Below are 27,584 nucleotides of genomic sequence, written 5' to 3'. Positions count from 1 at the left end.
ACACTCTCACGTCCGTGAGGCTCCAACAGGGACACCGTGTGGCTTCTCCGTCTGTCCATCTGGGCCCCTGAACAGAAACCCACCAACTGGAGGCTTAACCCTTTATTTCTGTCCCGGAGGCGGAAGTCCAAGACCCGGGAGCAGAGGGACTGGTGTCTGGAGAGCCGCCACCTCGCTGGGCAGGAACAGGTGCTCACCCCATGTGGGGGGCCCCACCCTCAGACCCAATCACCCCCCAGGGCCCACCTACAAATCCCACACCCTGGGGGCTGGGCTTAGTATCTGAACTTGGGGGTCACAAGCCAAGTGGTTAGCTATAGGAGGTTGGGGGTCCTGGGTGGGCCCCATGCTCCCTGGGGCAGCGCGTGCGCCAGAGGCGGTCTGTGCACCCGTGACTGCCCCTCACTCCCACCCACTCCCACCTCGGCGATCTCCAGGGGCAGGAGCCACCAACCGCATGGTCTGAAGGCCAGGTTGTCAACACCTCAGGTAAACCGAGTCCCACGTCCCCTCTGCTCACCTCCACATCCCAGGCCTCTCACCCCACCACAATGTGAACCCCATGAGGGCTGGCCAGGCAAAGGGCACGGCTCTGGGCCCCTGGCACTGCGCCTCAGAGGGCAGCCCCAGCCCTGCCGAGGCCTGGCAGTGGCCAGGAGGGACACACCAGCTGCCGGCCAGGGCACACATGGTGTGGAGGCCCAGCAGGGAGGCCGCCCTGCCAGGGACCCAGTGGCTGCGGGGCCCCTCCCGGCACCCCAATCCCATGAGCACTAGCACGCTGCCCGGGGTTCCTTCCAACAAGGGGCGAGTGCCCAACGGCCGAGCCTCTTCCAGGGGCCAACCTGGGAAGGTGCCCCTTAGACCACCTGGAGGCTCTTCCCCGCGGGGTGCCCGCAGGGCGAGAATCGTCCCCAGCTGCCCTTCCTCTGATGCATCAGGGAAGACGGCGCGGGGTGTGGGGACGGAAGGACCTTCCGCCTGGTAGTGCCTGGAGCCACCGTGGGCTGAGGCCGAGCGGCAAGGACACAGCGAGAGCAACAGGGACAGCGAGCGACAGCCACGGACGAATTAAACAGTCATCGCACGGGGCTCTGATCAGGGGCTCCTGCGGCAGGTTTGGGGGTTTCCCACGGCAGGCTTAGGGGTTCCCACGGCAGGCTTAGGGGTTCCCGCGGCAGGTTTGGGGGTTTCCTGCGGCAGGTTTGGGGGTTCCCGCGGCAGGTTTGGGGGTCCCGCGGCAGGTTTAGGGGTCCCGGGGCAGGTTTGGGGGTTCCAGGGCAGGTTTAGGGGTTCCGGGGCAGGTTTGGGGGTCCCACGGCTGTGACGCTGTAGGCGAAGGCCTCTCAGCCAGCAGGCAAACCAGTGCTCGGCGCGGGGCAGCGGCTCTGGGGGCTCTGAGGCCGCCGCCTGCTGGTCACGGCCACGCTGTCCCCGGTCCCAGGTCCGGCTCACGCAGACGCCACCCCGAGCGCGGCCACGCCAGGCCGTCCTCAGAGCTCGTTGTGGCGCGCTCGGGAGATGCGGCCCGACAGGTCCTGCAGGTGCTTCTTCACCTACAGGGAGCGGGCAGGTGAGCCGGGCGGTGACAGGCCAGGGTTCCCCACCCAGAGGTGCCAGACAAGCCATCAGGGCCGCCCCCAGCCCGCCCCACCACAGCCCCGGCCAGGTCCCGGCCTCGCAGGCCTGGAGCGGGCGGGGAGCTGGGCAGCCCTGCCCCCAGCCCGCCCCTGCGGGCAGCGCCGTCCCCCACGGGAGCCAGGCGGCGTGTCTGGGGCCCCACGAACCCCTCCCGCAGCGGAAGCCGGCGCGGGCGGGCACCCGCCTTGTAGCCCAGTTCCTTGGTCTTCTCCTCCAGCAGCGCGTAGCGCTCCTTGTTCCGGCTGAGGTGCTCCTGGTCGCCAAACCGCTCCACGTGCCGCAGTTTCTGATGCGAAATTTCCAGCTGCTTCTGGTAGTGGTTGTGCTTCTCAATCTTCACTTCAAAGTGCCTCAGCTCCTCCTGGGACAGGGATGGCGACCCTGACACGCGTGTCACCTCTGACACGCAAACTCATTTTTTTGGTTGATTTTTCTTTGTTAAATGGCATTTAAATATATAAAATAAATATCAAAAATATAAGTCTTTGTTTTACTATGGCTGCAAATATCAAAAAATGTCTATATGTGAGCCGGCACCAAAGTTAAGTTAGGGTTTTTCAAAATGCTGACACGCCGAGCTCAAAAGGTTCGCCATCACTGGTCTAGAACGTTCCAGCCGCTGACTTCCCCCCCTCCCAGCGGCCACAGCACCCCTCCCCACCCCCTCCCCCCCTTGCCCCAGCCGCACACGGGGAGGCGGCCTCACTGGAGGCGGAGGGGGCGAGGGGGGCCGAGGGGGAGCGGGCAGGAGCAGAAGCCGCAGCCCCTTCCCAGCCACCAGGGAGACGGCAGGACAGGCAGCAGTTCCCTGCTCACCCGAAAGGCCTCCAGCTCCTTCTCAGAGAAGTTGGCCGACTGGGCCAGGTCCCACAGGTCGATCACTCGCGGCTCCTCGAACTCTGTGGAGAGCGGGGTCACCTCAGAGACCCGCACGGCACAGGGTGTGAGCGTGCAGGTGTGGGCACGTGTATGATGCACAGGTGCCCGTGAGCAGAGTGTGCCCCTGCGTGTGCAGCATCCGTCAGGCATCCTTCCCGCACCTGCTCAGCCCGCAGCTTACAGGACCCGCTGGGTGAGGCCGGCTTCCTGTCGGGCCCCGCAGAGGGTCCTGGTGTGAGCAGTGGACTCGAGAAGGAAGTGCTGGTATAAATGAGCCACTGCGTGTGGAGCTGTTTGTTACTGCAGCGTGACCAGCTGTCCTGACTGCTACACGGGCCAAGGGACCATGAATGTGAAGGGGATGGTGTGTAACTTTCAGAGAAAAGGGACAGAGGAGCCCAGGTGCACGTGCGGAAGGAGTGCCCGCCATGGGCCCCGCCCCGCCCCAGCTCACCGGCATCCCCCCCCCCCCCGCCCCCGCCCGAGCTCACCGGCCTCGGCACCGTAGCCCTGGTGGCTGACTTTCCGCAGCCGGTCGTAGCCCTGGCTGATGCGCCGCAGCCGGTCCTTGAGCTCGGCGTGCCGGCTGTGCAGCACCTCCTCCTGCGCGCGGCGCATGTCCGAGGGGTTGATGGCGTTCTCCTGAATTTCTGGGAGACAAAGCGGTGCCTGGTGAGGCCCGGGGCCTGGGGGCACCAGCCACGAGCCGCCCGCATCACGGGGAGGCCACAGCTCTCGGTCCCTAAGCCCTCATCCCTTCCTTTGGAACGTGCAGATGTGAGACCGCCTTCCAAGTCGGCCCTTCGCAGGGCTGTCAGCTCAGGAGCCCGAGGCCCCCCCACAACTGCCAGGGCCCCGGCTTTCTGAGGGGGGAGCCACCGACCCCACAGCGATGCCACCAGAGGTCACAGCAGCCAAAACGATGCGTTTGTGCGAGAGGCTGGCGGAGACCAGGTCACCAAGTGCTCCACCTGACCCGTCCCCGCACCTGCCAAAGGCACCGACAGGGGCAGCCAGCACGGGCCCTCCCGCAGGGAGCAGGGCGCCTGGGGCGGGGCGTCACTGGGAGCAGGGGTGGGGGCCGGACACACCTTCGGTCCTGCTCAGCGCCTCCAGCAGGACGTTGTACTCTCGCACCTTCTCCCGGTGGTGCTGCAACTCCCGCCACAGCTTGTCCAGCTCGTCCCTGGAGAACTTCCCGGAGGTCTTCGCCTGGGAGAGCCTGAGTGAACGGGCGCCCCCACCCAGGGAGAGCCCCCCACAGACCAATAGCAGGACGCGGGCAGAGGAGCGCCCTGCAGCCCCCGTTCCCGACGCGAGGCCGCGCCTGGGTACCTTGTGCCACAGCTTCTCCAGCCGGGGGTCCTCCAGGCTGTCCTGCTCGGGGCCCTCGGTGAGGGAGTTGCTGCTGGGCGCCCGGGCGTCCTTCCTCCCGTCCAGCCGGTACTTGGCCAGGATGACTAGGAGGGAAGTGGGCGCCAGTCACGGCCGGCCCTGGGTCCGAGGGGCCGGTCAGTGGCTCGCCCGCCAGCTGCAGCCTGCCTCCCCCTTCGCGGGTTCCTCCACCACCCAGGTGTCCGGCGACCACCGGGGCCCGGCAGAACGAGGACAAACCCGACCCTCCCGCCAGCGCCGGCCGCCTCGTAGCTCCCACAGCGAGCAGGTCCCGCGGGACAAAGGGCCGTTACCAGTGTGGTCGCTGTCACAGACCAGCTTCCCAGCCAGCACCTGCAGCCCGTTTCCGGGGAGAGATGTGCCCAACGCAGGGGGCGGCTGGAGGGGATCCCTAACCAGGACCCTCCTGTTTGGAGGGAGAGGTTCCACAGGAGAAAATTCCGTGTCAGCAACTTCCAACAGCAGCACAGAAGCTGGAGGGCAGCCGGGCCACCAGCCGCTACGTCCCTCGCCTGGCTGCACTGGCCTGGCCGCTTCTCACCCACTGGCCTGGCTGCTTCTCAGACCCTCAGGACACAGCGGCCCCCCCTCTCAGCAGCCTGGTTCCCAGCACCACGTGGGGCAAGGGACTGCGACTTCCAGCCGCTGGGGGCTTTGGGACAGGCCCCTGCTGGTCTGTCCCTCCCTGCCCTTCAGCCCTTCCCCCACCCCCATCCATCTTCTTTAGGAACTGGCACGGGCTCCCCTCACCCTTTCGGTCTCTCCACCGACCCAGCCCCTCCTGTGGACACAACCAGTTCCCGTGAGCGCCCTGTGCTGGGCACCGAGCTGTGCCCGCCCGCTCTGGGCTCAGGGAGGCTTGGCCTCCCTGTCCGTCTGCTCGGCCTGTGCCTCAGAACTCCCTCCACCTGGAAGCCAGGCCCTGGGGCTCGAGGGGGAAGTGCATTCTCAGGGTGATGTGAGCTGGGGGGAGGGGTTTCCTGACGTCAGCCCCCGTCCAGCCCTCCCCCTAAGCTGCAGAAGGCCCCCCACCGAGCCACCAGAGCCACCCTGGCTGGCGGGTCAGCTCCTCAGGCCGCGTCAGCGAGACCTGTGTGTCACCGCCTGCAACTAACACCTGGGAAGTGGAAAAGCTGCCGGCCCCGCCTGCAGCCCGCAGCCCGCCGTCCCCACAGGCCGAGTGGGGAGCGCAGCCCTGCGTGAGGGGGACGGGCCGTACCGTTGAGGTTGCGTATGAGCTTCGCCTCCGTCTCCCCGTCCTCATCCAAGCCTTCGGCCTTCAGCTTCTTCCAGGCGAACTCGTCCCTCTCCTGGATCTTCAGGTCGGCGTGGAGCTCGGACAGGTCCACGGGGGAGAGCTGCAGCTGCGGCGGGACAGGGGACGCCTGACACCGCTGCACGCGCCCGACGACACGCCCCGGAGAAGGGGTGACCCAGAGACGCCAGAGTCCGGTCCCAGCCCTCAAACCCCGCCCCCGCCCCTGCAGGGCTTCGAAGGGCCCCGGGCCCTGTGGTGCGAGACTACCGGCCTCGCCTGACCTCTGCAGCTCGGCATGGCCGCCACCCCAGGTCCCAGGGAGCCACCTGCCACCAGGGGCCTGAGCCTGCGGGCACAGGAGGCACCCCCCCCCCCGACCTGGGTAAGGGGGCGGGGGGGGTGCAGGGCAGGGGTGCAGGGCCGGGTGGAGAAACCAGGCCTTGCATCACCAAGCTGCACCTGTCAGAGGACAGGAGACCGAGTTTACGGAAAACCGTGAGGAAAAGCGCCCCCACAGCTCTCGGGCCCACCGGCCGCCTGAGTGGCTGACTGAGCGCTGATGGGGACCCCTAGTTGCCGAGATCCTGCTCCCCTGCTGGCCTGTGGGGCGCCCCCAAGTTTTGGGCCAGCCACACCTCTGCCAGATGAAGTGACGGGACAGTTCTCCCCGGTTCCATTCAACCGGCAGCTTTAACCATCCGTCACATGCCGGGCAGACGCCACCGCGAGGGACTCGCTAATGACCCCCAGTGACAGAGCCGGGGCTGGGGTGTGGGCGCCCGCTTGGGAGGGAAGGCCACCCCATGCCAGAGCCTTGGAGAAAGTGTGAGGCCAGGGCAGAAGCCGTGGGGCGGGCTCCACAGGAAGAACCTCAGCGCCAGGAGGGCACAGCTGGGCACCTGGGCCCTCGTTGCTGGGAGCAGACTTGAGCTGTTGTCCCGGGGAAAGTGAAGGCAGAGAACAGCCGCCTGCAGGCCCTTTCAAACACGCCGCTCACATGGCCTGCGTCGCTCGCTGACCCCAGGACTCTGCCTCTGCTGCTAAGTGCACTGTGAGCTCTAAACAAGCCAAACACTTCTTGCCCGGCCCGTGGCTCCGTGGTTAAGCGCTGACCTCTGAACCAGGAGGTCAGGTTTCGATTCTAGGTCAGGGCACGTGCCCGGGTTGTGGGCTCCATCCCCAGTAGGAGGCGTGCAGGAGGCAGTCGATCCATGATGCTCTCTCATTGTTGATGTTTCTCCCTCCCTCTCCCTTCCTCTCTGAAATGAGTAAAAATATATTTAAAAAGCAGCAACAAACAAACCAGACCCTTCTTAGAGGGACCCCACCCTCTGCAGCCGGAACGAGCCAGGGCCCCTCTGCTGCGAGCAGGGGCAGGGGCTCCCCCACGTGCAGGGGCAGGGGGGTGACCAGGAAGAGCTGCGGGCAGAGCCCCTGGACCAAGCAGGGCTTCCTCGTCCCCAGCCCCGCAGACACCAGTGGGATGCTTGGGGTTATCAGTGGTTCTCAACCTTCTGGCCCTTTAAATACAGTTCCTCATGTTGTGACCCAACCATAAAATTATTTTCGTTGCTACTTCATCACTGTCATGTTGCTACTGTGATGAATCGTCATGTAAATATCTGATATGCAGGATGGTCTTAGGCGACCCCTGTGAAAGGGCCGTTCGACCGCCAAAGGGGTCGCGACCCACAGGTTGAGAACTGCTGGTAGATGGTGATGGTCCCACAGGGAACCCCCGTATCCGACTCAACCGATGTGCACGCTAAATGCGCTTTCTGCCTGTCAGTCCATCTCAGGAGATTAAAAGACACTGCTGGGCCCGAGCTGGTCTGGCCCGGACAAAAGGTGCGGGGTCCATTTGGTGCGGGCTCCTCCGGCGCCGGTTGGGGCGCACCAAGGAGGCAACCAATCCCTCACCGTGTCTGTCACTCACCGACTGTCCCCCGCAGCCAGGGCCTCTGGCCGCGATGGTGGGCAGAGCGGAGCTCAGGGAGGCGGCGGCGTGAGGCCGCGCTGCGCTGGCCCCGGGTGGGGACCGCAGGGCCCCTGGAGGCCTCCAGCAACCCCCCTTTCTCCACGGTGGCTCAGGGAAGGGGCCCCGGGACAGGCCAGGCCCGCCCACCTCCTGGTCGGCAGGTGAGCCCCCCCCTCCCCCCCACGGGGACCCTTCCAGAGCCCCTCCGGGAGCAGAGGGAGGGGGCGCCCCGGGGAAGGGAGAGGCCACAGGGGCGCGGCGCACGGGACGCGGGGGCGTCACACGATCTCCCCGGCGCCCGGAGGCCAAGCGCTTCGCCAGCTTTCACCACCGAGTGAGGACAGCACCCCGGGCAAGACACGGGGCTCCCCGACCCGGTCCCCGAGCGCTCGCTCTGCAGCACCAGGGCGCACGGCGGCCCGAGTCCGGAGGGCAACCCCTGGAGTGCGCCGCCGGGAGGCTGCCCTCGGCCCCACCCACACCCCGGCGCCCAGGCCGCCCCGCCCACGGCCCACGGGGCTTGCAACACCCCGAGGCCCCCCGCGCCCTCCCCCCCGCCCCCGCGCACGGTACCAGAGAGGAACTGGAGAGCGTCGAACGCTGGACGGGATGAAGCAACACCCGCAGCGCCGGAGGCCCGCACCCCGCCAGGCAGGTGCGCCCCGCCGGCCGCGGACCCGGGGAGGCCCGCCGCTCACCCGCTGGGCCTTGTCCCACAGCTGGTTCAGCTTCTCCATGCGGAACTCCGCCGCGGGCTCGCGCTGCGGGGGCCGCTCGGGCTCGTTCTTCTCCCGCGAGTACTTGCCGCCGTGGCCCGCCGCCGGCCAGGGCGCGAGCAGCGGCGGCAGCAGCAGCAGCAGCAGCGGCGGCGCCAAGAGCCCGCGCGGCCCGGGTCGGTCCCTCCGCGACGCCATCTTCCTCCTCTGGCCGCGGAGACCCAGTGCCTCTAACTAGCGGTCCCGCCAGGCCCCGCCCCGGCCCGACGCGCTGCCTCCTGGGAGTTGTAGTCCTTCCCGCGCGGCCAGCCCAGGCGAGGCCGTCGGCGAACTACAAGACCCAGGAATCCCTGCGGCGGCACGTGAGCGTTTCCCAGGCAACCACGCCGCGGCCTCGTGATGCGGGGCGCTCCGATCACTGCAGAATGCTAGGGCTTCCTTAACTGAGATTGCGGGCTGGCAGGGGGACAGGGCGGCGAGAGGCGGGGATTGGTAGAGAGAGGACCCGGCCACCCAGACCCCGGGAACCGGATGACCGCAGGCCCTTTCCTCTCTGCTCCGTAGAAACTGGACCGTGTCTTCCTGTCGCTGGGACTGTGACATCTGATATTGAATCTTGCTTGTCATTATATGCCCCATGTCCTGCAGGGCGCGGCTTCCACCTTTGATCACCTGGCGTTTCACGGCGAAACTGCACCAGGCATTCCTGGTGGGTTTTAGCCTCCCATGCACCGCGGTGCCAGGCGGTCCATGTGTGTTGGATTGACTGCATTCCCTGTACGTCTTGAAATCAGCATGTTACCGGCCAGGAACACATGTTGGGATCTGGATAGAAGTTCCTTTGACCCTATAAGTCAAGTTGGAAAGAATTAACACACCCAGGAGAATCTGTAGTTTTGTAGCCGGCGGTGTGGTCTCCATTCACTGGGGCCTCTCTGTGCCTCGGACACGTTTTCTGCCTTTTCTGGAAGTGCCCCTGGCACCACCCCTGGGCTTGGGATGCTGTAAATAATGTCTATTGTGAAAGTTATTTTCCCAACCTCGTTGCTGACATATAGAATGAAAGTTGAATCTTGCACATAGATAATCGACTCCAACAGCTTTGCTAAACTCCCTGTTCATGAGCATCCTTTCTCTGTAGACGCTCAGACCTGGTGCGCACTCAGCCCTCTGTGAATAGAGTGTTGTTTCTTTACAGCTCCCCCCCGCTGCCCCGTCACATCAGGCTGAGCTGGCGCGGGAAGGCTGCCAGTGGCATCTGAGTCCTTGGCCTCCGAGGGTGAGCTCTCAGCACGTCCCCATTAACTTGGGTTATGGTCCCAAATTTTCGGGGAGAGGCTCTTATCAGATTAACAGCTAAGACATCTTAAGAACAGAGATTGGGTTTTAGCCTTGGCAGGTTTGCCTCAGTGGGTAGAGCATTGGCCTGTGGACTGAAGGGTCCCGGGTTTGATTTGGGTCAAGGGAATGTATTTTGGTTGCAGGAGCCTCCCGGGCCCAGGCCCTGGTCCGACCTCCTGCAGGAGGAACCAATCGATGTGTTTCTCTCACATCGATCTTTCTCTCTGTCTTTCCTTCTCTCTAAAAATCAATGGAAAAATATCCTCGGGTGAGGATTAAAAAAAAGAGAGAGAGATTGAATTTATGGAATGCGCCTTCCCGTCACATGTATTGCATTTTTTAACATGTTAATGCGTGTGACCCCTTTCTAGTCTCTACACTGGGGCGCTGTCCCTCGTCAGCCTGCCCTGCCCACTGGGTGACCCTCGGGTGCAGGGCTGGGGTGTGACAAGCAGGGTCATGAGCGCACGTTCCCTGCTGCTCTGCATCCGCTGTGCAACCTGGGCCCTGAATTAGCCCCTCAGCCTCCGTAAAGGGGGCGGGGCCCATTCCGCCCCACGCCCGCACAGGTGAGTGCCCCTGGGGCCCTGGGGTGGGGTGCGAGGGGTGGGCGTGTGGGCCCAGACAGTCTTTACTGTGATGGTGAACCTATGACATACCAAAAATATGTCTTTGTTTTACTATGGTTGCAAATATCAAAAAATTTCTATATGTGACACAGCACCAGAGTTAAGTTAGGGTTTTTCAAAATGCTGACACGCCGAGCTCAAAGGTTCGCCATCACTGCGCTAGAGGGATGTGTTTGGGGCAGGTGGGGCCGCAGTGCGGGCCTCGGTGCTGGGGCGCAGCCGGCACCTGCCTGGTGTCCCCTGAACACTGGGTCCTGCGCGCTCCTCCTGGGCTCCTGGCTGAGGAGGGGGCTGGTGGCTGGTCTGGATGCCATGCCGAGGGAGGGAGAGGGTGGGCGTGAACCGTGTGTGAAGTCAGGGACCCCCACGTTGCCTCTGTAGAGATGGGGCTTCCTTCCAGCTTTTCACTCTGCAATTCTCACACCGACATCAAAGCTGGATTCTCACTGTAGCGGGAGTGATGAGTGAGGCCGGCGGGGTGCGGTCTCACACAGTGGAAAGTGGCTGCCCTAGCTGTGTGGCTCAGGGGAGAGAGCATCGGCCTGCAGACTGAAGGGTCCCAGGTTCGATTCTGGTTGGTCAAGGGCATGTGCCCCAGTTGCAGGCTCACTCCCCAGTAGGGGGCATGCAGGAGGCAGCTGATCCATGATTCTCTCCCATCGTCTCCATCTCTCTCTCCCTCACCCTTCCTCTCTCTAAAAGTCAGTGGAAACATACTTTAAAAAAAGAAAGGGGCACGTCCGGCCTTTCCCGGGAGCTGGCAGGGAGCGTCCGGCAGCGCAGGCTGAGTTCTGGGGGCTGCCCTGCACCCCATCTCTGCCTTCTCAGCCAGGCTGCCTCCCGGGTCCACCGAGCACCCCTTCCCCAGATGGGGTGACCTCAGCAAAGGGCGGTGGAGTAAGGCATCTGGCGCCTCTCAGAGCCCAAGGTCGGGAGGAACCTCGACCCAGAGTCCCCTCCGCGCCCTCCGCGCCCACGCCCCCTCGTGTGGCTGTGTGCCTCACCGGGACCACGTTTCTGTCTGGTGGCATTGCTTTCATTTTTCAAATTTATGTATTTATCCTCACCCGAGAGTATGTTTTTATTGATTTTCAGAGCGAGAGGAAGGGAGAGAGACGGAAGAGGGAGGAACAATGATGTGAGATAGAAACATGGATTGGTTGTCTCCTGTGTGCACGCGACCAGGGATGGAACCGCACCTTCTGGGGTGTGGGACACGCTCCAACCACCTGAGCCTCCGGCCAGGGCGGACGTGGGTGGGGACCCCTTCTCCCTGCCTGGCGCATCGCCCCGCAGCCCGCGCCTCCCGGCAGCCACCTCGGCCCCTCCCTGGGACTGAGAGCCAGGGCTGGGCAGGCCCACCTCCGCCGCCCCCTGGCCTCCGGGAGGGTCGTGGTGGCCACTGTCCGTGCAGCTCCCCTCCGTCTCCGCGCTCGCAGCCTCACTCGCTGTGTCTGGATGTGGGTTTACTTCTCGTTACCTCGCTGGTCCCCTCACATCTCGCGGCTCCCGGGCCCCTCCGCAGGCGGGGGCAGGATCGTTAACAGGCAACAATGAACGTGGTAACGATAACCATGAAGGAACCTGTGGCCTCTGCCCTGGGCCCAGCACACCTGGCTGTGCCCCGAGGGGTCTGGAAAAAGGGAAGTTACCAGTTACCCAGACATTTCAAGGGTGTGTTATCACAGACACAAAAAGACAGACAGGCTCAGTTATGGTAAAGGTTGACCTTGTCAGTGAAGATACCGGCCTAGGTGACTACCCACCGTAACTGCTTTTAGTTAAAGTTTGATTTCAGACCATCCCTGTGGTGACTGTAGGTCTCTGAGTTTGCAAGGCCGCCACGCAGGCCTCCCCTGAGCTGGTCAGGTCAGCACGTGGCCTTTTTTCCTTCCGCCCACACTGTCTGCCTATCTACTGTATATCTATCTATCATCTATCTATCATCCATCTATCATCTATCTATCATCTATCTATCATCTCTATCTATCATCTATCTATCTATCATCTATCTATCATCTCTATCTATCTATCTATCTATCTATCATCTCTATCTATCTATCTATCTATCATCTATCTATCATCTATCATCTATCTATCATCTCTATCTATCTATCTATCATCTATCTATCATCTCTATCTATCATCTATCTATCATCTATCTATCATCTCTATCTATCTATCTATCATCTATCTATCTATCTATCTATCATCTATCTATCATCTCTATCTATCTATCATCTATCTATCATCTCTATCTATCATCTATCTATCTATCAATCATCTATCTATCATCTATATATCTATCTATCTATCTATCTATCTATCTATCTATCTATCTATCTATCATCTCTATCTATCTATCTATCATCTATCTATCTATCTGTCATCATTCACTAAGAAGTGAATCCTGGCCCAGCTCTGAGCTCCGAGGGGCCTGAGAGCACTGTCAGCCCAGCCCACCAAGGTGGGTGCCGCTGCGGGCGGGCTCCTGGTGGGGGTGGAGTGGGGGCGGGGGCCTCCAGGTCTGGGCCGGGACAGGAGCCCTCGGAGACGGAGGGGACACGTCGGGGGACAGGAGGGCTGTGCAGGGCTCGCGATGGCCACGCCGGGGAATGTTATGATGGTGTCAAATGGAAGTATCCGTGGGCCCAGAGACACTAAGAGGAGGGGCCGCCCTGAGAAAGCCGCCATCGGTGCGGTCCCTGCCGACCACCCCACCGGCCACACCTGCAGGCGAAGCGGGGAGATGACTGCCGCCCCCTCCGTCCAGGTTCGGAAGGCGGGGCACATGGCGGCCTGTGTACTGGGACAACGGGGAGCCCTGATCCCAGGGCTCTCAGCTGCTGAAGTGAAACGCTTGGCGAGGGAGGTGACCGTGCCTCGCTCTCCCCGTGGCTCCTTGGTCACGCTTCCTCTCACCACGCCCTCATCCACTGCTGGCCGGGCGCCATGGCAGGGGCCGGACAGGGCGAGGGCTGGGCTGCACGGTGGGGGCTGGGTGTGGGGTTTGGGTGGGACTGACTTCCGGTCTCAGCAAGGCCCCGGGAGGCATGGATGCCCGTCCTTCCCTCTTGCCTGCCCTCATGCCAGCCCGTCGGGGTTAAAGTGCACTTGCCCTGAGGCCCACCTGGCATGAGAGGGTGGCTCAGTGTCCCGTGCCCACATCTCGGTAGCACCCCCGTGACCGATTCTTTCATGTGCACACATCGATTTCAGAGAGGAAGGGAGAGGGAGAGAGACGGAAACATTGATCACTGCCTCCTGCACGCCCCACACTGGGGATCGAGCCTGCAACCCGGGCCTGTGCCCTGACCAGGAATTGAACCCTGACTTCCTGGTTCATAGGTTGACGCTCAACCACCGAGCCACACCGCCGGGCAATTCTCTTTTAGAAAATATGTTTTTATTGATTTTAGAGAGAGAAAGGGAGAGGGAGATAGGAATATCGATGATGAGAGAGAACCATTCATTGATCGGCTGCCTCCTGCACGCCCCCTAGTGGGGATACAGCCCGCAACTCGGGCATGTGCCCTGACCGGGAATCAAACAAGTGACCTCCTAATTCTTGTGGTTTTTTTTAGAATTATTTTTATTGATTTCAGAGAGGAAGGGAGAGGGAAAGAGAGAGAGAAACATCAATGATGAGAGAGAATCCTGGATCAGCTGCCTCCTGCACGCCCCACACTGGGGATTGCGCCTGCAACCCGGGCATGTGCCCTGGACTGGAATTGGACCTGGGACCCTTCAGTCTGCAGGCCAGCGCTCTATCCACTGAGCCAAACTGGCCAGCGCTGACCTCCTAATTCTTGATTTGCAGCCAAAAGAGCAGATGGAGGCGCCAAAGTGTGTAGACGGGCGTCTCGGACCACCTCAGTCTCCGGGTCCCCCTGCCCGGCCTGGCTCCCGGGGCGCTGGCCGCCCAGCCCGCCACCCACGCCAGGTTCCCAGCACACTCCCTGGGACGGCCCGGCCGAGGGGCCTCTGGCGGACGGGTGGGGTGGGTCCCAGCACAGCGTCCGCAGACATCGCCAGGCCTTTTCTCCCCCGAGAGACGCAGAGGCCGCCCGCGGGCCTGGCAGCAGCCCCTGTCCTGCCCCGGGCACTGGGAGGCGGGCCCACATGCAGCGTCCTGGAACCGCCTCTTCCCTGGCCCTGACTCCAGAGGCGATGGCCCCCCTGGGGTCAGGGCCGGCCGCCCCTGCTTCCCTGGAGGCCTGGGTGCCCTGGCCTGCTGTGGGGGCGGAGGCCTCTCGCGCCTGAGCCAGGGCACTGCAGCGGGGGCTCAGATCCCCGGGGCGCCCTGCTCCGGCTGCACCCACATGGAAGGCTGGGCAGTGAGGAAGGGCGGCCCAGTGGTGTGGGCCACCCTCTACCTGAGCCCCCTGCGGCCGCCAGGACCCCACATGCCCTGAGTGTGACCTGTGAGCCCAGGCCGGCCAGGCCTCTCAGACACTGGCACCTCTGTGGGCCCAGCGGCCCTTTGCAAATGCTGTTCCCTCGGCCTGCAACGCTGGGCACCGCCCCAGGCGCCCTCCCTGACTGCCGCTGCTGAAGTCGCCTTGCCCTTGAGGAGACAGTGGCTGAAAGACCCAGAAGCATGGAGTCGGTGAGAGCGTCAGTCGCAGAAACGCGGAGCTGCTGGAGCGTGTAGACCCTGCGGGGCCCCGGGCTCCCAGCGGCGGCCGGCGGCCTCGTGGCTCGACTCATAGACGCCCAGGGGCACAGCACCTCGCGGAGCTGTGAGTCCCAGCAGCACCCCCCTCCCGTGTGGGCCGTGTTCCTGTGGCTCCCCACGCCCCCACACGCGTTCCCGCTGGGCCAGGAGTGGGCGAACTTTTTGACTCGAGGGCCACAGTGGGTTCTTAAACTGGACCGGAGGGCCAGAACAAAAGCATGGATGGAGTGTTTGTGTGAACTAATATACATTCAAAGTAAACATCATTACATAAAAGGGTACGGTCTTTTTTTTCAATAGTTTTATTCATTTCAAACGGGCCGGATCCGGCCCGCGGGCCGTAGTTTGCCCACGGCTGGGCCCAAAGAGCAGCCTGCCTTTGCCTGACTGCTTCCACTGCCCGCTCCTGGCTGTGTCCCCAGCTCCCAGGAGACAGGGCCCTGAGCAGGCCCGACGGCCTCTATTTGCGCAGAAAAGGGTTAGCGCTCGGGGAGGTCAGCGGGAGGTCGGAGCTGGCAGGGCCACTTCAGTCTCCCTCATCAGCCAGGGAGGAAATGGGCCGTGACGGGTCTCCCATGGCAACGCCAGCGGGCAGACTGCTCCCTGTCTGGCGGGTCCTGGGAGGATGACTGGCTGGAGGCTGCTGACCCCGGCTCTGTGGCGGGCTGTGTCCTGCGGCGTGACTCCCAGGCACCTGGGTTTGGTCTGGGGGCCTGGAGCAGGCACGGCTAACCGCCTCTGCCCGAAGCCAGATCCAGCAGGTCATAACTGCAAGGGTTTCATCGAAAGGTTGATGGAACTTGGGGACTCAGCAAGGGCTGAGTCACATATGTTGTCACCTGTTGGGAATGGCTAAAGGCATTTCCCCACCTGAATAGGATGCATTAAATTGATTGTTTGCTGCCAGACAGCTCAGGGCATCCTAATCTACATGTTATTGCCTCCTACTGGCCAAACACCTGAACAGCAGTAGGCGATTCTTCCAATCTGACAATGGGCTCTGTGTACGAAACCCTGATCCTTTGAAGTGTATACCTCCACCTCGCCTCAGGACAATTTGTGTTAATAAAAAGCATGGGGTCCTGAGACGAGGAGATCTTAGTTTCTTTAACTAGGCTCCTCTGACCCCCATATGCCTTTCAAAATTATGCTTCATCTCTGGACCCTTTAAGTTACACACACAGCCTTTGTCCGTCCAGATTGCTGAACCCTTCTTGATGCCAGAATAAGAACCCAGGCACGACTCCATCGCACTCACAGAGCGAATGGGGAAACCGAGCCCAGAGGGGCAGAAAGCAAGTTTGTAGAAGAGTTGGGACCAGGACCTCTGAGAGAGCTCTCAGAGAGAGCCTGTCTGCTAAACGGGAAATGTAGGTGCTCACCACTGCACCATCCACCACCTGTCCATCCATCCATCCATCCATCCATCCATCATCTATCATCCATCCCTCATCCACCCATCCACCCATCCATCCCTCATCCATCCATCCATCCATCATCTATCATCCATCCCTCATCCATCCATCCATCCATCCTCATCCATCCATCCATCCATCCATCCATCATCCATCCATCTATCTATCCATCCATCCATCCATCCATCCATCCATCATCATCCATCCATTATCCATCCATCCATCCATTCATCCATCATTCATCATCCATCCATCCATCCATCCATCCTTCATCCATCCATCCATCACCATCCATCCATCCATCCATCCATCCATCCATCCATCCATCATCATCCATCCATTATCCATCCATCCATCTATCCATCCATCACCATCCATCCATCACCATCCATCCATCCATCCATCCATCATCCATCAATCCATCCATCCATCCATCCATCCATCACCATCCATCCATCACCATCCATCCATCCATCCATCCATCCATCCATCATCCATCCATCTATCTATCCATCCATCCATCCATCCATCCATCCATCATCATCCATCCATTATCCATCCATCCATCCATTCATCCATCATTCATCATCCATCCATCCATCCATCCATCCATCCTTCATCCATCCATCCATCACCATCCATCCATCCATCCATCCATCCATCCATCCATCATCCATCCATTATCCATCCATCCATCTATCCATCCATCACCATCCATCCATCACCATCCATCCATCCATCCATCCATCCATCCATCATCAATCAATCCATCCATCCATCCATCCATCCATCCATCACCATCCATCCATCACCATCCATCCATCCATCCATCCATCCATCCATCCATCCATCCATTATCCACCCATCATCCATCATCCATCCATCCATCCATCCATTATCCACCCATCATCCATCCATCCATCCATCCATCCATCCATCCATCCATTATCCATCCTTCATCTATCCATCATCTATCCATCCATCCACCCATCCATCATTCATCTATCAATCAATCCATCATCCATCCATCACCCATCATCCATCCATCATCCATCCATCCTTCTATCATCCATCCATTCATCCATCCACTCGTCCATCCATCCATCATCCATCCATCCATCCATCCATCCAGCCAGCATTGAGTCCTGTATCCACCCACCCACAAAAATAATGTAACATGGTTCTTCCCTTACATCCCAATTCTCATGTACCCACTCATATATCCCCCTGCCCATTGCCTCAGCCACCTATCTCTTCATCCAGTCACCCACCCTTAACACACCACACATCCATTCCCTCACTCACCTATCCATGCATCCGTATCCCTACCTGCCTCTCCTCCATTCATATTCCATTTTCCTGATACCTATCCACTCGCCCAGGCATTATCCTCCCCCACACTCACCCGTCACTCACTCGCCCTACGACTACCCACTTACCCACACGCTCCTAACACTTCCCTCCGCCCCTTCATACACCGACTCTTATACCGCCCTCCCCGCGGCAGTGGTGTGTGTCAAGCCGGCGGGTCCCGGGCGCATTCTAGGCATCTCACATCCTTGTCAACACTTGGTGTTATCCTGTTGAACCTTGGCCAGCCTCGCGGGTGTGACGGTACTTGTTGTGGTTTCATTTGCATTTCCACGGTGAGGCATGAGCGTGAGCAGCCCGGCTTCCTCCCTGGTGAGCGCCCATCTGCTTGCTTGCTGTCACCTCTGACGGGCCCACGCTGCTGGGTGCCTGCCGGCAGCAGCCCTTCCCTCGCCTCACTTTTCGGGTCTACACTCCTCAGTTCTGGGAAACAAGACAGGGTTCAGGACTGTGTGAACATTGCCGGCTGGTTTAAGGCTGGAATGCGGGCCTAGCGATTGCATAACATGAAGGGTGCTTGGGCTGCAAGCAACAGAGAGGCGACTCGAGTAACGCCATTGGCTTCTTCCGCAGACCAGCCCGGGGAGGGGGCAGCCTCAGGTGAGGGGTGCTCCAGCGGGTCTGGTGTCCCGGGTCCAGGCCTCGGCCTCTGTGCTGCTCCTGCAGGGCCAGCCTGGGCCTCACGTTCCTGAGCTGCTTGCCAGCCCCTCCCGGCTGCGGCGTCTTCGGGCGCACACATCCGAAGTGACCAGGCTGACTTACTGTTATTTTTTACTTTTTATCCTCACGTGAGGATATTTTTCCATTGATTTTTTGGGGAGAGAGGAAGAGAGAGGGAAAGACAGAGAAATATCGATGGGAGAGAAACACATCGATTGGTTGTCTCCTGCACGTACAGGGAGGAGCCTGCAACGAGGTACGTGCTTTTGACTGGTATCGAACCCAGGACCCTTCACGCCGCAGGCCTACACCCTAACCACTGAACAACACCGGCCAGGCCGTGACCCGGCTGGCCGACATCGCACAGGCGGCCGTGAACCAGCCTATGAGGTCGGAGGACAGCTTCTCAGAAACCCCGTGGCCCCCAAACAGGAGCCAGAGCAGATGGGCGGGGGAGCGGGTGCTGGGCCCGAACGGTAAACGCCGCCGTGGCCTGGCGCTCGCCGTGACCGCCACGCTGGCCGGCCGCCGAGCTGCCCTCCCCCGGACTCCTGGGCGTGCGCCGCGCCAGATGGCCGAGCCCTGGCAGTCGGGCCTGTGGCTGCGCGGGGTTTTGCTTAATTACGAGCATTTCCATAATGGAAGCACAAGGCGGAAGGGCGCCTAACGGACAGACGGACGGAGGGACGCTGGCCCCTGGCAGGTCCCTCCCTCTCCCCGGCTAGTCAGCCAGCCTGTAGCATGCCGGGCACTGTGGCCCTTTGCCCTGACCTCTCACCTTGCGTCTGTGAAGAGAGGGGGGGGTCTGGCATCGCCTTCACTGGGGCTGGGGGTCTGCCCCTCAGGCCCGGCCCTGCTGCCTGAGACCCGGGTGCTGGCGAGGCCCCCACCTGGGCGCCGGGCACAAACAGTTCCCAGGGCCCTGCCCGCCAGAGCCCCTCCGCTCCCAGTGCCCAGAGGCCCCCTGCCGGCCTGTGGGCAGCTCGCTGGTGAGGAGAAGGCTCTCGGGCACCCATGCAGGCTGCTGAGCTTCTCGCGGATCCTGCGCCCCACACATTCCAGCTGCCTCGTCTCCCTAAACTCTCACGCTGCTCAGTGCCACCCATGCCACCTCGGGCTGCCCCCCCTGCCCGCGGGCTCACTGTGGTCCAGAAGGTGCCGCAGGGAAGGGAGCCCAGCAGCGTGTCAGGGTCAGAGGGCCCAGGGCAGGCCGCCGGCTCCTGCCAGGAGGAGACCCACCAACGCGGGACCCGCTGAGCAGCGCTGCACTGAGAACCTTCGAGACCCGCTCGTCCCCTGGAGGCCGTCCCCCGTGTGGGGGTCCCGGGGCGGGAAGAGCTGTGCCAGCCAGGCTGCCAGAGGGGTTGCCAAGGAAACCATAGAGCTGCAGAGGGTGACACTGTCACAGCCAGGAGCTGCAACGGGCATGACGCCCAGGGAGGAGGGAGCCTGTGCGAGGAGCGCCCTGAGGTGCTGGTGGGACCCGCGGGAGGCCCTCGGACCTCATCCCCTCTTGGCCGCTCAGGACTCCAGCCTTGACCCTCTCTCTCCCCGTGACCCTCTCTCCCCCCCGTGACCCTCTCCCCCCCCCCGCCCCCCCCGTGACCCTCTCTCCCGCCATGACCGTCTCGGTGTCTGCGGGGCTGGCGCTGCCCTTGGTGCCCTTCCTGTCCCTGCGGATCTGCGGAACTCCTGCTCTCCCTGCCGACCTGGGTCAGGAGCCACCTCCAGGAGACCCTCCTGGGGCCCTGGCCCTCACCTCTCTCACTCTCTGCCCTGTGAGCATCTGCAGCGTAGGGCGGGGCTGCCCGTGGGCACCAGCACCCAGGGGTGGGCATGGAGGAGCCGCCCCCGGGCCCTGAAAGGGGTGGGCCTGCAGGCTGGCAAGAGGCTGCCGTGCTCTGGGCCCTCCCGGCCTCGCTGAAGCTCGGGGACGCCTCGCGCCCGCTGGGAGGGCCTAGGGCCCCCGTCCTCCTTGCTGTGTCCCCGGGAGACGAATCACCACGTTTCCTTCCCTCCCGTGCGGGGCCGCCCCCACCCTGACCCCCGCCCCCCGAGAACCCAGTGGGAACTGTCGTGCTGGGGCCCAGACAGCGTGGGGTGTCCACTGAGCAGGCCGCTCACACACGTGATGGGCCAAAAAAAGAAACTAACATGTTAAAATTTTTTTTATTTCTGCACCATCTTAAAAAGAAAACAACAACTTCGAAATGTTAAACTATTTTTACTTTAAAAGGGCAAAACAGCCCAAGAAACAGAGCAAATGAAAAGATCTTGGCTGAAGGGACTGAAGGCTGACTCATCGCTGCCCGCGGATGGGCATTGTCAGGCTGGGGCAAGTCCAAGTCCAGCAAACAGGCTGCCCCCTGAACCGGGGTGCAGAGGAGGCTGGGGGGCACCCAGCTCTGTGCGAACATGTCAAATGAGCCGACGACAGGGTGGCTGTCACAGGAAGAACTGCCAGAGAGGGGACACCTGCCCACGCAGGCTGTGGGGGGTGAGAAGTCAGGGAGGGCTTCCCAGAGGAGGTGGCCCATCTGCCCTGAACTCTTTTTTTTTTTTTTTTAAATATATTGATTTCAGAAAGGAAGGGAGAGGGAGAGAGAGATAGAAATATCAATGATAGAGAGAATCACTGATTGGCTGCCTCTTGCACGCCCGCTACTGAGGATTGAGTCCCCACCCTGGGTGTGTCCTCACCAGGAATTGAACCCTGACCTCCTGGTTCATAGGCCAACACTCAGCCATTGAGCCAAGCCAGCCAGGCTGCTCTGAACTTTGAAGGGCGTGCCCAGCAGAGGGCATGCCTTGGAGAAGGAGCCAGCGTAGTGGACGGCCAGGGGTCTGAGCGGGCGCTAGGGACGCTGGGTCCAAATCCCACTCCACCCCGTAAGAGCTGTGACCCGCGGCGGGCCGCCAGCCTTGCGGGGCCCGGCCTGCTCCTGTGCAAAACCCCCGCAGCAGGAGCAGGGGCGAGGCCAGGCTCAGCCCCGGGCCGCGCTGTGAGGCTTTAGAGCCGCGTGGACGGGCCGGCGGAGGCGGCCACAGGGTGGCGCCCGTCAGCAGGGCTGGGTGCTGCTTCCCCGGGCAGGGCCCCGACGGCCTGGAGGCGGCTGGGAGTCCCCCTGATCAGGCCTGGTCACCCCTGGGGGGGGCGCCCAGAGAGGCCGGTCCGTCTGCAGGGAGCTCCGCCCCAGGGCTCCACGTGTCGCTCCTTCTGTCTCTGGCGCATCCCTCTCTGATGTCTCTGCTCGGGGAGCAGGGACCCGGGTCAGGGGGGCGGGCGGCCCCGCGCTTTGAGGGGAGAAGAGGGACCGGGGCCTGGCCGCCCGGAGCAGCCCAGCCAGCGTGGCCCCGGGGACTGGGCACAGGGGCCTCCTGCTCGGTGCCCTGGGTCAGGGGGGCGCTGGGAGGGAGTGGGCTTAGGTCGCTGCTGGGACCAGCACCAGGGGCGGGAGGCCCCAGCAAGAGGCCACGGGCGGAGCTGAGGGCCGGGTCTCAGGGTGGGCGGGCGGAGGCCATGGCGGGAGGAGGGAAGGCGCTTCCCGTCCGTCCTTCCACGGCACGTGTCCCTCCCCAGGGCGTGTCCCTCCACAGCACCCGTGCCCCGGGGGCCCCCACGTGGTGTGCGAACAGCTGCCAGTCTGGCTGCGGGTCCGTCGGGGGGCAGAGCAGGGAGAGGTGGGAGTTTAGAGAATGGCCTTGATTGTATTTTTATTATTATTATTTATTTATTAAAAATGTATTTTTATTGATTTCAGAGAGGGAAGGAGAGGGAGAGAGAGAGAAACATCAATGATGAGAGGATCACGGATCGGCTGCCTGCTGCACGCCCCCTACTGGGGATCGAGCCCACACCCCGGGCCCGGGCCCTGACCCTGACCAGAATCGAACCCTGACCTCCTGGTTCTTGGCTCGAGGCTCCTTGGTTTGCAAGGCCCCGGAACCCTGAGCAGCGCCGGCATCGGCCCCTGCCCCTGGGCTGTGCGCCCGGCAGGCCTGGCTCGGGCGCCTCTGGCTCGGGTGCCTCTGGTTTGGGGGGAGGGTCGGGGCTGCGGCTGGCCCACCAGGGTCTGGGCCCAGGTCCCCGTGGGGAAGTGGCAGGGCCAGGCCTCCTTCCTCAGGCGTCCTTGCCGAGTGCCCCCTGTGTCCCTGCAGGGCGGGGGGTGGAGTCAGGGGTCCGAGGCCCCTCTCAGCCTCATTCCTGGCCTGACCGACAGATGCCTTGCCCGACGTGAGGAGACATGGAAGGACCCACAGCCAGGCAGGACCCAGCGCCACCTGCCACCCTCTCCGAGCCACGGGCCGCACAGCAGCCCGAGAGGCAGGGCCCCGGCGGGAGGTCGGAACAGGGGGGCAGGTGGGCTCCCCCGGCCGCTCTCCTGGGCGGCAGGCGCCACTCTCCCCCGTGTCCTCGCACGGCCTCCCCCGTGCGGCCTGTGTCCTGCTCTCTTCCGACAGGACCCCGGCGGCCCTCACGTACCTCCCCCTCTTTAAAGAGCCCATCTCCAAACGCAGCCAGAGTCTCCGTCCTGGGGGGCGGGCTTCAGCGGAGGAACTTGGGGGACAGCCCAGCCCCCAGCAGCCCCTCTGCCGGGCGGGGCTCCCTCTGATGCCTCGTTTCGGCCCCAGCGACCGCGTCTCCAGCCCCGTGTGGCGGCCTGGCCGCTCGCGTCCACACATTGGGCCCAGGCCAGACATGCCCCGTCCGCGCCCCCGCCCCTGGCACCTGCCCGGCCCCAGGATGCCCTGGCTCTGAGGCACCGAGCCCGGCCCCCGCCCGAGGTCGGGCCTGAGCCAGTCCTGTCCGCTTCCGTGCGCCCACGGCCTGGCCGGCTCCGTGGCCCCTCCTGGCCCGGCTGCCGGCCTGTCGGAGCTCAGTGGTCAGCAAAGGGCTGGGGGCGGGGGAGGGCTGGCGCGGGCTGTGCGCCATCTCCGGGTCACGGGCAGGTGGCCTCCTCTTTCTGTACAGAGGGCGCGGGGCGGCAGGCTGGCAGGAGCCCTCAGGCCTCCAGTGTCCCCGAGACGCCAGGACGGGGTGCGGAGTGCGGTCCTGAGGGTGGGGGCGGGGGTGCTCCGGGGATGGAAGTGCCCTCTGCCCACCTGCCAGGGGAGGCCAGGAGCCCAGCCCCTGCCTTGCTCCCGGGTGTCCACGTCCGGGCACACAGACCCCTCAGCTGGAGACAGCCTGCAGGGGGCAGAGTGCAGCGTGGGGAGCGCTGCCTGTCAGGGTTGGAGTGTGTTTATGGGGCACCGGGTGGGGGAGGCACAGGCTGGGGGGGCAGTTTAGGAGGCCAGGACCTGGGCGCAGGGTCCCTAAGGTGACAGACCCAGCGGGCAGGCCAGTGGAGCAGCCTGGCCCCAACATGGGGGGCCGGAGGGGGGGTCTCCCTCACGGGTCCTTTAAGTTTTAAAATGTGTTTGTACTGATTTCAGAGAGGAAGGGAGAGGGAGAGAGAGGAACATCACTGATGAGAGAGAATCATGTGGGCCTCCTCACGCCCCCCACTGGGGACGGAGCCCACACCCGGGCCCGGGCCCTGACAGGGAATCGAACCCTGACCCCCCAGTTCCTAGGTCGATGCTCACCCACGGGGCCACGCGGCCGGGCCCTCTCGCGTTCTTTCGCTTGAAGAACCTGGGGCGCCCCGAGAAGCAGGTGGTCACAGGGGCGCTGGAGCGCTGCGGGCAGGGGTGTCATCCCCTCCCTGGCCCGGCAGGCCTCCCCCAAGGTTGGGGCAGCCCAGGGCCAGGGCCGGGCAGGCAGCGGGGCTGGGCTCTTTGCGGACCCTCCAGGCGCCACTGGACCCCAGCCTCAGGCAGGGACAGGCTCCGGGCTCAGGTCATGGCCGTGCTGGTGGCCGGGGGCTGGCACCTGAGGGCGGTGGGATGGGGGGGACGCAGGGCAGGGTCCACAGAGGGGAACTTCCCCAGCGCCCTCAGGGTGGGGGCCTCTGGTGGAGTGACATACACACACCACACAACATGTAAAGCACATGCAACACACCACAGACCATGCACTATACACATGACCTCCACACCACACACACAGGCACATACCACACACACAATCATACACGCACATGCCCTACACGCCACACTCCACACACCCACATGCACACACTCACAGACCCGGCTCCCAAAGTCAGGTTTAAAGAGCTGCCCCCCCCCACGGCTCTGCCCGCCCCCCCCCCCCCCCAGTCCCTCGCACCCCGTTTCCCCACCAGGACCCGGTCTCGCCCTCGGGCCCAGCTGGCCCCGCCCCGGGCGCCCAGTGCCTTCTCCAGGTCTCTGTCCTCTCCCCTCCCCCGAGGGCCTGAGCCAGGCCTCACGCACCCCTCCCCCCCACCCCCTTCAGCTGATGGGCCGCAGCCCTGGCTCCTGGCGCTGCTGGCGGCTCCTTGGCTGCAGGACCAAGTCCAGGCTTCTCAGCGGGCGTGGCAGATGGCACCCTTGGCCGCCGTCCTCCACTCGCGGCCTCGAGCCTGTGCCAGGCGACTGTCGCTCCCACTCCCACGGCGGGAGGAAGGTGCGTGGGGAGCTGCAGGGGCGCAGGCCTGACCGCACTTGCCGAGGGCGGAACCGGGAGTGACTCCAGGCCCCGGCGGGAGAGGCCGCGCGTGTTCTGGCTCCTTCCCCGCCTCTGCCTTCGCTGTGACAGGAACCGAAAAGGACGAGGACCACGGGGCGCCCGGACCCAGGCCTCCCAGCCGAGCCGATGCCGGGAGGTTCGGCGACAGTCGTGGGCAGCCGCCGATGGACCCTGCATGCCCTCAGCCCCGCCGGCGGCCTGCACGCGGGGCGCCCTGTGCCCTTGCCACCGGGGGTCTAGCGCGGCCAGCAAACCCCAAGCTCCCGAGGTGCGTGAGGATCCGCAGGCCCCGGCCACCCCGTGGTCTCCCCACCTGCTTCCTCCGCCAGGTGCCGCCCAATGGGGGGCGGGTGAAGGGCCGTCCTGCAGCCCCGTGCACGGGTCCAAATCAGCGCCAGCTCCTGGCCATTGAAAATACTTACAGACAGACATACATGGAGCGTATAGGATTGATTTCAGAGAGAGAGAAACGCCCATGATGAGAGAGAATCATGGATCGGCTGCCTCCTGCACGCCCCACACTGGGAATGGAACCTGCAACCCAGGCAGGTGCCCTGACCAGAATCGAACCCGGGTCCCTTCAGTCTGCAGGCTGATATTCTATCCACTGAGCAACACCGGCCGGAGCAGGACAGCTGCCTGTAACAGGGTGCGCTGTGCTGGCCGCCAGTGACCGGCTGTGCTGGGGTCGATGGCAAGGGCAGCGGCTGTGGCCCTGGGCAATCAGGCCTGAGCCACGGCGCATGGACAGGGCAGACCTGGCTTTACCTCTTTGCCAACTGGGGGCTGTGGGTCTCCCAGCCACGAGCGTGCAGGGGCGGGGGGGGGGAGGGGCTGGGCCCTGGATCCTGTCCCCTCGGCCTGGAAGCTTGGCCTGGTGCAGAGGGACGCTCAGGGCACAGGCTGAGCGACCGTGGCCGGGGGTGTGCAGCCTGGCGTGCGGGGCCGGGAGCCACAGGCAGCCCCCCAGCCCGCCGCCTGACGGCACCTGCCTTGCCTGCCTCCTGCCCTGGGGGATGGTGGCTTCCCCATCACAGCTGGGGCCAGGCCCCTGGGCCACAGGAAAGATGGACATCAGGTGAGGCGGCTTGGAGGGGACAGGGTGACCATCACCCCAAAAGGCTGGCCTCACGGGGGAGGGAGGGACGCAGGGAGCTCAGGCAGGGGGCAGGCGCTCCAAGGGGGCGTCCGCAGCCTGTCTCCCCGCAGGAGCGGGCGGGTGACCCCTCTCCCTCTGGACTGCAGACCCTCCAGGGGGCGGACCCGGGTCTGTGCCACTCGAGGGGAGGGCACCCATTTCTTCTCCTTTGTTTTAAAAATATATTTGTATTGATCTCAGAGAGGAAGGGCGAGGGAGAAACATCTGTGATGAGAGAGAATCATCGATCGGCTGCCTCCTGCTCGCCCCACACTGGGGATCGAGCCCGCAACCCGGGCCTGTGCCTGACCCGGAATCGAACCCTGGCCTCCTGGTTCCCAGGTCGGCGCTCATCCACGGAGCCGCGCCCGCCGGGCGCCCAGCTCCCCTTTAAACCAGGAGTCTTGGCCCAAACTCCCGCCCCGCGTGCCAAGCTCGTTTCCGCGTCTGATTTTAAAGCGGCGTCTCCCGGCTGCGCTGGTGTCGCTGTGTCGTCTCATTGCACACAACGCCTGACGTCCCCTGGCTGCAAAGCTTCCATTCCAAGTGGCTGGCCTTTCTGCTTAAACTTCCATTATCTGTTTATTATTTATTCGAATCATGATAAGAAAGTGAGAGCTGTATGCATGTGTGCTTTAAATATTTATCCAGATTTCTTTGCATCTAGAGACTGTGTGTGCCTCCCACAGCCCTCTGCAGAGCGCCCCTCCCCCTACCCCTCCCCCTGCCCACACCCCTGCCCACCCCCTGCCCGTCCCCCTACCCCTCCCCCTGCCCACACCCCTGCCCACCCCCCTGCCCGTCACCCTGCCCACACCCCTGCCCACCCCCCTGCCCGTCCTCCTGCCCATCTCCCCACCTGCGGCTCCTACGCCTGCCCGCCTGCCTGGGGAAGGCTCTGTGCCCACCTGAGCCCAACCTCAAAGGCACCCTGTCCCCGCCTGGGTCTGGCCCACCTGGCCGGCTAGCCCGGCGGCTGACTCCCCCCACAAGCCATGAAGCCCTCCCTCACCTCCATGTCCTTGGCCACGGCCCTGGCTAGCCAGCGTGGCTTCCCGTGGGCCCTGCTGTGGCCGATCCCCACAGCCCGCCTCCTCTCTCCTCTCTAATCCCCTGCAGTTGATCCCTGCTCCCCTCTTTCAAATGACACCCATTGCTCTGAGGGTGAAGGTCAGCTGCCCTAGGCCTCGGGGGTGGGACACGGTCCCTGCCGCCCCTCTTGGTGCATCGCAGCCTGCCCCAGGCATCGCCTCTCCCTGGAATGCTGGGCCCCCCACCCCGAAACACGTCTCCTGGAAACGCCACGTCCTCCAGCCTCGGCTCCGGGGCATCTGGGAGGGTCGCCCCAGCCCCCGCCTGGGCCTGCTCTCCCCCAACAGGCCCGGGCACCGGAGCCCCTGCCGGCCGGTTCCTACACGTGCGGGCGGTGATGGGTTCTGAAAACACCTGCGGTCTCTGTCCCCTGGTCCAAATAGGGTGGGTTCTGGCGTTAAGGCCAACCGAGTGCTCACCGGGGGCCGGGACCTCCTCAGGGGGGACCCTGATGGGCCCGGGGGCTCCAGACGGCGCAGCCCCCAGCGAGGCTGACTCACGCCGGCCGGGCGCCGGGCGCGGTTGCCACCGCGCGTGACTCACCCACCCGTCAAACGCAGCCCTGTCCCTCTCCTCGCAGTTCTATTTAAAACCCGTCCTCTCGTTCCTGCAGCAGCTTCGGGCCTCTTTCCTAGAACCTCCAGCTCCCCTCGGGGTGGTAGGTGCACTTGTTGAAAATGCTTGTGAAATTCAAAACTAAATTCAGACGCACGGTGCGGGGCGAACACGGGGGGCGGGGGGGGGGGGCGAGGCCCAGCCTCCACGTGGCCCCGCCGTCCCCGCTGTCCCCGCGAGCTGACA

General features: G+C 63.3%; 1 protein-coding gene across 1 annotated transcript; it reads right to left on the bottom strand.

The window, feature by feature from the left end:
• Nucleotides 1–1,353: 1,353 nt before the first annotated feature.
• On the bottom strand, nt 1,354–8,101 carry LRPAP1 (LDL receptor related protein associated protein 1). The gene is made up of 8 exons (XM_059676629.1): nt 7,850–8,101; nt 5,135–5,279; nt 3,856–3,980; nt 3,612–3,732; nt 3,012–3,170; nt 2,458–2,540; nt 1,826–2,002; nt 1,354–1,556 (listed from the first exon to the last, which is right to left on the bottom strand). Exons 1-8 carry the CDS (start codon nt 8,063–8,065, stop codon nt 1,494–1,496), a joined length of 1,089 nt encoding a protein of 362 aa, XP_059532612.1. The 5' UTR covers nt 8,066–8,101; the 3' UTR covers nt 1,354–1,493.
• Between the last annotated feature and the right edge of the window lie 19,483 nt (nt 8,102–27,584).

This window comes from Myotis daubentonii, chromosome 1, assembly GCF_963259705.1.
Source record: "Myotis daubentonii chromosome 1, mMyoDau2.1, whole genome shotgun sequence".
Taxonomy (NCBI): domain Eukaryota; kingdom Metazoa; phylum Chordata; class Mammalia; order Chiroptera; family Vespertilionidae; genus Myotis; species Myotis daubentonii.
The sequence above is the reverse complement of the archived record's forward strand: the minus strand, read 5'-3'. Positions and strand labels throughout refer to the sequence as shown.

Coding starts and splice junctions, on each gene's coding strand:
- LRPAP1 (XM_059676629.1), bottom strand. CDS start 8,065: ATGGCGTCGCGGAGGGACCGACCCGGGCCGCGCGGGCTCTTGGCGCCG. Junction 3,733..3,855: donor TGGAGAAGCTGTGGCACAAG/GTACCCAGGCGC, acceptor AGGCTCTCCCAG/GCGAAGACCTCCGGGAAGTT. Junction 1,557..1,825: donor CCAAGGAACTGGGCTACAAG/GCGGGTGCCCGC, acceptor CGCTCCCTGTAG/GTGAAGAAGCACCTGCAGGA.